General features: G+C 33.4%; 3 protein-coding genes across 3 annotated transcripts; 2 read left to right on the top strand and 1 right to left on the bottom strand.

Moving 5' to 3' along the window:
• The first annotated feature begins 1,469 nt into the window (after positions 1-1,469).
• LOC107192784 lies at positions 1,470-2,318 on the top strand. Its single transcript, XM_015582121.1, has 3 exons — positions 1,470-1,553; positions 1,925-2,068; positions 2,129-2,318. The coding sequence occupies exons 1-3, from the start codon at positions 1,479-1,481 to the stop codon at positions 2,261-2,263; spliced, it is 354 nt and encodes a 117-aa protein (XP_015437607.1). The 5' UTR covers positions 1,470-1,478; the 3' UTR covers positions 2,264-2,318.
• Positions 2,319-2,995: 677 nt separating this feature from the next.
• LOC107192773 (polyphosphoinositide phosphatase) lies at positions 2,996-7,751 on the top strand. The gene is made up of 14 exons (XM_015582110.1): positions 2,996-3,079; positions 3,178-3,403; positions 3,772-3,936; positions 4,451-4,832; positions 4,903-5,149; positions 5,237-5,432; positions 5,492-5,690; positions 5,767-6,315; positions 6,379-6,491; positions 6,566-6,806; positions 6,873-7,088; positions 7,160-7,342; positions 7,415-7,583; positions 7,656-7,751. Exons 1-14 carry the CDS (start codon positions 2,996-2,998, stop codon positions 7,749-7,751), a joined length of 3,066 nt encoding a protein of 1,021 aa, XP_015437596.1.
• A 136-nt stretch (positions 7,752-7,887) lies between these two features.
• Positions 7,888-8,973, bottom strand: LOC107192778 (ubiquitin-60S ribosomal protein L40). Its single transcript, XM_015582115.1, has 3 exons — positions 8,904-8,973; positions 8,276-8,480; positions 7,888-8,161 (listed from the first exon to the last, which is right to left on the bottom strand). Exons 2-3 carry the CDS (start codon positions 8,463-8,465, stop codon positions 7,965-7,967), a joined length of 387 nt encoding a protein of 128 aa, XP_015437601.1. The 5' UTR covers positions 8,466-8,480; positions 8,904-8,973; the 3' UTR covers positions 7,888-7,964.
• Between the last annotated feature and the right edge of the window lie 645 nt (positions 8,974-9,618).

Here is a 9,618-nt window from a genome sequence, read left to right as displayed (position 1 = left end):
CGGCACGCTCTACCGTACTCTCTCGCTCGCACACCTCCCCCCATAGACTGCCGAAATTCTTCGGCACGCGTCAACACCGACGAAGAGCACCGATACTGCGGCTCACTCTACCGCTCTCGCTTACACGCCGTGGCGTCACTCGATTCTCGGAATCCCGTAGCTACGAGATGGCTCATTACGGTAAAGCATTCCCGCAAGGGAAATTGTAAGCCATCGGCCAAAAGGTAGATTTGATAAACTATTTATGAAACTACGTCTATTCTGAATTTATCTGTTACAAATATACAAATGTAAGGCAAGATAGAAAAACGAATGAAACAAGATCATGTAAAAAGTAACATTAATAAAATGTCCATTAACCATGTATTTAGAATAAATTGTCTTTTAGTTAAGTGAAAAAATATATACTTTTCCGTTTCATGTTTCATGACTGTCATATTTATCCCTTAACCTTAAACTGAAGCATCGGATATTTTTATTCTCGTGAAATCACATAGATACACGTAATATGAATGGAATATATAACACTTCATTTGTGCTAATAATACTCAGAATTCATGCTTTATCGGTAACGTCGGATATTGACACTAAAATAGTAACAGGGCTACGTAGCCCTATGAACATGGGACAGAAAAAAACATTGGATGATAGGTCTATTCTATACCTAGTCGGTGGTAGTATATAAATAAATAAGAAAATATAAAAAGAATGCATACATAGTACAGAAACTTAATATATAATGTGTTGAAAAATATAACATGATATATAATGGTGATCAGAATAATATTATCCATTCCTCTACAAGTCCAGAGTCCCTACATAGTTCCTATATGAATTGATATTGCATAGAAACAATTGTCACTTATGACACTTTTAATTAATATTTAATATTCCTTCTGCAATGATAAAACGAGAAACGCCACCTTGCATACGATCCACTGTTGTCCACTGCATGCATGTCAAAGAAACTTATTTATGTGCTTGATTTATATTGATTGTTCTGCGATTTTCTGTTGAACTTTTTGTTTGAGAAACTAATGAGTATATTACAGCTCAAAGTATGTATGTGGATTGAGCCTTACTAATTGTTCAATAAGAAGAGTTCGTTAGGGAAGCATAATGGAAATCGTGATCGATCTCCGTAGGACCCGAGAGCATCGATCGATCAATTGCAAACAGATCAATTTATAAATTGGTTCCCGTGTTGTTTTTATATTCATCAATGTAAAAATTTGAAACTTAAAGAACGCAAATTAAGATTTAGTAAATGCTATCACGAGTGATTCACAAGTAGCAATTCACCCCATCTCTAGTTCTGAGGAATACTTATCGAAATAACTAAACCTCATACTGCCTCATGGTACCAACGTACATACATTAAATACCAAAATATCCAGCCATCAAATCCATATAGAGGGTGGTAAAGTCGCTACGAAAAACGCTCTGATAAACTGAGGTAAGTTGCGCAATTAGGAAAGATGTCGTTTCATGAATTTAATCCATTCACTGGTCGTTTAAAACAGTCCACACAATCTCAACCTCTTTATCCATTAGTAAGTAACGGCTACGTTCAGTATGTTCTTAAGTTGAAAATTATTCGTGTTAGCAAGTGTTTCAATAACAAGTATACTGCAGTTTTACAGCCGTTTGTAATTTGTTTTTTCATTCATTTTATTACATATTACTGAAAAAGATAACTGATTAGTTTAATAATTTTTTATGTAATATGTATATTTACCATGTCATAAGCATATAAAAGACTTTTACGATAAATAAAATACACATGTTTATGTAACATCCAGTGTCAGTGCATAAAAAGAATATAAAACATTGAATTATTATAAAATCTTACTATTATTAAACAAACTTCAACATATTATCTATGATCAGAAAATTCTTAAAAAATTCTACAATTCCATTGCAGAGTCCACAGCCATTGCAAAGCACAGAACTACCAGTGATGATGTACGATACTATTAAGACTAAACCAGTAAAGGTAGCATCATCTACCGTAGGCAACTATTCCACATTGCCTCCAAAATTGGCAGAACTTTACAAAAAATACCAGGTATAAACCCATAGTTTTTATAGTAACAGAAAATTTTATTTCAAAGTATTTCTTTTGCAGGCTGATCTGTCAAAACCCTCTTATACTCTAGGGGGTAGAAAAGATAAAGTTTTGTATGCTATCAGTGTTGTGGGAGTTATTGCAGGTTTTGCCACCAATATGTATTACCTTATAGCAGATAAGAAAAATGAGTAAAATAAAAAATTGTAAATAGATATGTTTAGAAAAATTCTGATATTTAAAATTGTAACATCCAATGAATATCTATTATTAATAAAGTATTGAAACCACTCTCTTCTTTCACTCCCTAGGTTTATATTTTAAATCATTCATGTATTGGACTGACTAGTTCCAAGAATTTACAATGATTGTGAGTATGTATAGAGATGTATATACATACATGAATTGAAACGAGCCTTGCTCGAATACAATTTTTTAGATTCGTTTTTGTTTATTTAGAAAGAGGTTTGATCTAGGTTATATTTGGGTCAGGTTTGAATTAGGTATGTATATCTAGCGTTCGGTGGCTATAATGTTATTATATGTCTACCATAACATATTGAGAGATACATACAATACGATAGCGGAGCATGAGGTATCAATTTTGGCGAGGAGTGCCGTAAGATTGGAGGGGAACTGGCAGAGGTATGTACAGTAGTCTGACATCGATTAATTGCTTCGGGTACATTCGGCTCGTGTCGGCTCATTATTAATGGCTGTCCTCAAAACATAATTGAAGAGGAACGAGTTACCCACTGTATGGCTGCTCGCCCCCTTACCGCGAATCTTATTACCCCGCGAGTACCGGCGTGCTATCACTCCGTTTATGTGTGTCTCTTTCAGTCACTCTATGGTCGAATCTGTCAAATCCAATATCACATGTAAAATGAATCAGAAGTATTAAACGTTAAAAACAAGTAATCTACAATGGATGACAATTCAGTTCCAGTTATTGTATTTCATCCTATTATTTCTTCAATACAAAAAATTGCACTTTATGAAACAAAATCTGTAAGATTAATGATTGATGTATTACAAACTTTATTTTAAAAATATTATTGCAATTAAATGTAAATGTTTCTAAAGGCAGAATATAACTTATTTTGCAGAGATTTTATTTAATGGGATCGAATAATACATTGACTCGTTTTCGAGTGTTGAAAATAGATCGTATGGAGCCAAAAGAATTAGTTGTTGTAGATGATAAAAGAGAATACACTCAGGATGAAATAAAAGATCTTGTGAACATGATAGACATGGGCAACCGTACGCGAATCGGACAGCGAAATAATGTTGGTGGAGTTGCAAGAGTTGTTTCGGCTTTTGGTATTGTTGGTAAGTAGCTTCCAGGTTCTCTTTGAATCTCGTATCTGTTACAATCTCTTAGTGCATGTACATGCTTTTATTATATATGCAATTTTCACATATTATAATTATTAACACTTGCATAGAAGTATGCAAAATGTGAACGGTATAAAATTTTATATATGAAAATATTCTATCAGTTTATTAGTACACAAATACTTTTTACAATTAAAGATGTGAGCTGATGCTTCACACTTTTGCATGCTGTTTAACTTAATTGCATGCTAAATGTACTCTAGTATTAGATGTACATCTCACATATTAATAACATCAAAATGAAGCTACTGCTAAAATTATTATAAAAGACATTGCTTATTTATATTTGCTTGCTGACAAAGGCAGCAATTACAAACAATCCACATCTGACAATGGTATGTCAGAAGAGTCTGAGCACCAAGAATTTCAAAAGCCGATGCACAAACCAACTCAAACTAAATTCACCTGGAAAACAATGTGGCAGAGAGACAGTTTTCCACGACTAGTGCCAGCTTTCGGCCTTCTTGGTAAGGGCTTAATATTAAGCTTAATACTCCAAAATCTTATAGTTTATACGAAGTACTTTCAACAAAATATCACATCTTTTCTAAAGGGTATATATACTTTCAATTTGCACACAATAAATTATAGGTACAAAGGTACCAGTTTCTTTTGACTACTGCAGAATCTATAAAATTGGTATATAATGGGAATATAATGTAATAAAAGCATGGCTTTCATATGCTAATGGTCATCCTCTATAACATCTCCATAGTAAATAATTAGATTGAAAAGTCGATATTTAAATAATTATAATATATTCATTTTATTTAATATTTTATAAATGCAAACATTCTGTGTGTAAGATACAACATATGTATGTTTTTTAGCATGGTATAATATAATACTTGCATGTTATTTCATTTGCAAACATGGTCTTGAGCATGTTACATGCACATTGCATTAGACATATATGAAAACACTGTTGTAGATGTATTCATTAAAAGGAGTTTCAGTTAACTGTTAACTATCTTGTGGTAGGTTTTGTACGTTTTCTGGAAGGATACTACATAATTCTAGTCACAAAACGACGTAGAGTGGCTGTGATTGGACACCATACAATGTATAAAATTGAAGACACTTCAATGATTTATATTCCAAACGACACTGTGCGCGTTTTTCACCCTGATGAACAAAGATATGTCAAAATGTTTCAAAGTATTGATCTTAGCAGTAATTTTTACTTTAGTTATTCATATGACTTAACGCATACACTACAGTATAATATGAGCACCCCAAAACACATTAAGTCAAATATGCCAAATATTTCTGGTAAGGTCTCAAATCAAACAGAAAATGATATTGAAGACGCAGGAGACTTTTACAACATGTGGGCATTTAGAAAGAACCATCAAAACAGTAGGTCTGTTAAAACATTAAAGAACATAGTTTTTATATTTGCGAAACACATACCGAATGATTGATACTTTTAGTGTCACAGAGAAATATACTGATTACGGTATACGAAATAATCCACATCGCCGATTTGTATGGAACTCTCATCTTTTGAACCCAGTAGAAAAGGATTTACATCGCGATTGGATTTTATATGTCATACATGGTTTTATCGGCCAATCAAATGTTAGTATTTTCGGAAGATCTATGTACGTAACTGTTATAGCTAGAAGAAGTAACAAATACGCAGGCACTAGGTTTTTAAAACGTGGGGCTAATTTTGATGTGAGCATTACTATATATTGCTAACTTTTTTTATACCGATAGATATTCGATCGTTTTTTTTATTACAATTAAGATATTTTAATTAAGGGAGATGTTGCCAATGAAGTGGAAACAGAACAAATTGTGCACGATTCGGGAGTAAGTTCTTTAAGTAATGGTCGCTTTAGTTCCTTCGTTCAAATGCGAGGGTCAGTTCCTGGTCATTGGAGTCAAGATGTTAGCAAAATGGTTCCTAAGCCGACAATTACTTGTGATTTGGCTGACCCGTATGTAGAAACAGCAGGTAAAAATGTTATATCTTTTGCATATAATATGGTATTTAATTGTCATTAATAAATATAGGTGCACACTTTAATCAACTTTTAAAGAGATATGGCTCTCCAATTATAATTCTCAATCTTGTTAAAAAGCGTGAGAAAAAGAAGCATGAAAGCACACTAAGCGAAGAATTATGTATGGCTGTAAAATATTTAAATCAATTTTTACCTCCAGAACATCATATTCAATATATAAGTTTTGATATGGCACGAATGAATAAAAGGTGTAAATAGTTACATTACAGTATATTAAAGAGTTAAGTATAGGTATAAGTATTAACAGTACAATATATTTTCTAGGAAAAAGGTCAATGTTATGGCTCGTTTGGCAAATATAGCTTATAACGCAGTATTAAAAACGGGTATTTTTCAATCGCAAAATCCATACTTTAGTCAAGAAAATCTTTTTTCTGCTCAATCTAATAATAGCAAAAAACTAAACAAAACAAATTCAAGTACTGTTTTAGCACATAATTCCTACAATGGTCAATGTACTATAAGCTCAACAGTTGATAATATTAACAACCCATCTACAAATTACAATGTCGACGTCAAATTTACGATAGAAAATAAAGTAAAACAATGCTTTAGTCATAAGGGTACACTACAAACTGGAATTATTCGAACAAATTGTGTGGATTGTTTAGATCGTACAAATACTGCACAATTTGCAATAGGAAAGTGTGCTTTAGGATTTCAGTTATGTGCTCTAGGTCTATTGGAGTCTCCTAAATTGGAATTCGACTCTGATTGTGTAAGAATGTTGGAAGAATTATACGAGGATCATGGTGATACATTAGCATTGCAATATGGTGGTTCTCAATTAGTACACAGAATAAAAACATACAGGTAAAACGTATGATATTAAACATATCCGTGAAACTTACAAAGAGATGTTTCATTATAATTTAGGAAGACTGCACCATGGACTAGTCAGGGTAACGATATTATGCAGACCTTGAGTAGGTACTATAGTAACACGTTTAGCGATCAAGAAAAACAACACACGATTAATTTATTCTTAGGTAAATAGTGAAGCTCGTAAAAAATATATAGTATTGAATTCTTGAAATAAAACATCAGTAAATTAATGTAACAGGATTGTTTATACCTGAAGAAGGAAAGCCTCCGATTTGGGAGCTTCTGACGGATTACTATCTTCATCATAAACCCGCTTGTCAGTACTCTCGTAGAATAAAACTCTTGACACAGTGGTGGGACACCAGCGTGTTAAAGTGCCTTCCGTATGCACTGAACGAAGTAACAAAAGCCTGTACAGAAATAATACAAGTACAAAATTCAATGGAAGAAATGATCGATGTTTACTACGATTATCACAGGTACCGACAATCGTATTAGACAAATATGAAAATGTTTATGATGTTTACACAGAATAACTTTTTCAGGCCTTATGAGTTGTCTTTATTTTCTGAAGTTTATGCGTATCAAATTAGTCATTCCGTCAGAGAATTCATGCCGCATTTCACAACGAACTTTAGCCCATTTGCAGTACGCGTGCGACCAGGTAGAAGGAGGGAAGAAACCGGTAATAAAAATCTAAATATGAAAAATCCTTCAATGACTGGACAAAGTAGTACCAGTAGCACTACATCAAGTGCAAGGTGAGATTAACTTGAAATTCAAAAATATACTTAATAAAGTAGAAATTAATTCTATTAATTACGGTTTATAGTTCTACCGAAGACTCAAGTTCGGATGAAGAAGAAAGCCATCAACATACTAATGATTGTCAACTAATAACTTCAAAAGAAAGTTTAGAATTGACGTCTTTTGAGTCGTTGTTCCCATCCATGAAAGAAGTATATGGTACTCAACCTGAGTATCCTAAAAGGAACGATGTAGTACTGTATAAAAAGTAAAAAATTGAAAGTCAAGTTTTTTTCATACTTTGGGTAACACTATCTTTAGGTAGAACTTGTTTTTGTAGGTTTGTATTAATTGGACGCAATGCCACAGATTCGTCCGATTGTACGAAACTTCGGTCAAAATTAATGCAACAAGCGTCGTTCCCAGAGACCACAACACCTGTGATCACGCTACCTGTAGTGAAAGAACGTAGCATCAGTATATATGAACAATATGTTAAAAGAGCAAATGTGAGTACATGCATCTCATATACAATTGAATAATTATTTTTCTCATTTTAAAATTGTATATATGTTATATAGGTTGGTGGATCAATACCAAGTCCCAATGATATGAGTTTATATGAAAGTTATACAAAGCAGCAGCAGCTACTTAAAAGATCGATATGTACAAATTAATTTTACAATACACCTGAATTAAAAGAATTTTGTACATATTTTGCAATCTACATTAAAATTTAACTGTGTAATAAATATGCTTTTGTTATAATATGCCTTATACTACAAACTACAGAAAAGATTCTTATAATTAGTTTTTCATATGTATTTTATTAAAATTTTTGAGGGGTACAGAAACCTGCAGAATATGCAAGTAGAACTGGAATGAACAGTCTACTTTAGCTTCTTTTTTGGGCGGATGTTATTTGTGTGACCACACTTCTTCTTGCGGCAGTTGGTTGCACGTGGATGTAAGCGAGCATAACACTTTCGGCAAATCATTTTATCACAGTTGTATTTCTGTGCAAGAATACGAAGTGTAGGCTCGATAACACCTCCTCGAAGTCGAAGTACAAGATGCAAGGTGGACTCTGTAAGATGCATTGATTACTTTATGATGACCTTCTATTTTAGCTGAACTTTCTTTATTTTAATTCGTACTGTATGTATGTGTATACAAATGTTATTAGAAGGATGTATTATACCTTTTTGGATATTGTAATCGGAGAGGGTGCGTCCATCTTCTAATTGTTTCCCAGCGAAAATAAGTCGTTGCTGATCTGGAGGAATTCCTTCCTTGTCCTGGATCTTTGCCTTCACATTTTCAATAGTGTCTGAAGCTTCTACCTCAAGGGTAATGGTTTTACCCGTGAGGGTTTTTACGAATATCTGCATCGTGGCTTATCTAATCTGTAATAGAAAAAAAAAAAAAGACACCGTTCGAACATTTAGTATGTAATCATAGTGTAAAATGAAAACACGTTATAAGTGATACTACAACATGTACTCGGCAGTATCATTACGTTTTGCTATCAAATTATCACGTTAACATTTCCTCTGAACTTTATTATGTGTAGCGTTAAACTTAAAAATGTGTGCAAAAGTAACTGGAAAATTTCACAACCGACATTTCGTTTATGAACGTGTGTTCTAGCAACGTATCGTAACGCAATTGTTTTTCAAAACCCTTTTGTTTAACCATTCAGTTGCTCAGTAATATGAACGTAAAAATGAAGTATTTTTGGAAGAGTAAATAGATTGTTTCGGAAACATTAATGTAACGATATCAGCTGAAATAAATCGTACAAATTTTGAAAAATATTGGACACTCACCGTATGCGAAACGTGCTTGCCAGAAAAACCCAGTCTAAAAAGATTTACGTGGTGGCAGCACTGTAACTTCCGTTCGAATGAAAAGCAAATCTATCCGACATCTGGTGGTGGACGATGAAGCTCACCGGAAAAGTTTGAATAGGATTAGTACCACAAAACGGTTTAAATGTTTGCACCTAATGTGAAAAGTTAATAATTATTTTCACTTGTATAGTGCTGCTTTTCCTTTGGACCATCCGAGTTAGAACTATGAAATTGCTTCTGCATTCCCGGACAAATGGTGTGGACATATGATGAACTCCGGACATGGGTAAGACGAATATTACTCACTTTTAACTCGTACCGAAACAACCTCGGTCATGTTTAAAATAATAACCTTACTTTAGCTGTTTTTATAGTCCACTATTAATTTCTTAACACTTTTATGAAATGTACAATTCGCCGGTTCGGGAAAGTAAATCGTAATTAAAAACAGGAAGGTAAATCAAACACTCTAGTTTAAAGGTATTAAGTACAGTCTCGTTTATTCTGGGACGTTTCGGCGAAGAATTTACGATTTTAAGTTATACTCACGTATTTCACTGGGGTATATTTATAACTCTGTATTTCTGGAAACGCAGGAATACGTACTAATGTAGAGGTATCAGAAACGTACCTATAGCAGAAAAGCAATCCGATGTACAGCTTTCTCAAGAACACGAAGATTCTGCGCCTC

The sequence above is a fragment of the Dufourea novaeangliae genome, unplaced genomic scaffold, assembly GCF_001272555.1.
Source record: "Dufourea novaeangliae isolate 0120121106 unplaced genomic scaffold, ASM127255v1 scaffold379, whole genome shotgun sequence".
NCBI lineage: Eukaryota > Metazoa > Arthropoda > Insecta > Hymenoptera > Halictidae > Dufourea > Dufourea novaeangliae.
The sequence above is the reverse complement of the archived record's forward strand: the minus strand, read 5'-3'. Positions and strand labels throughout refer to the sequence as shown.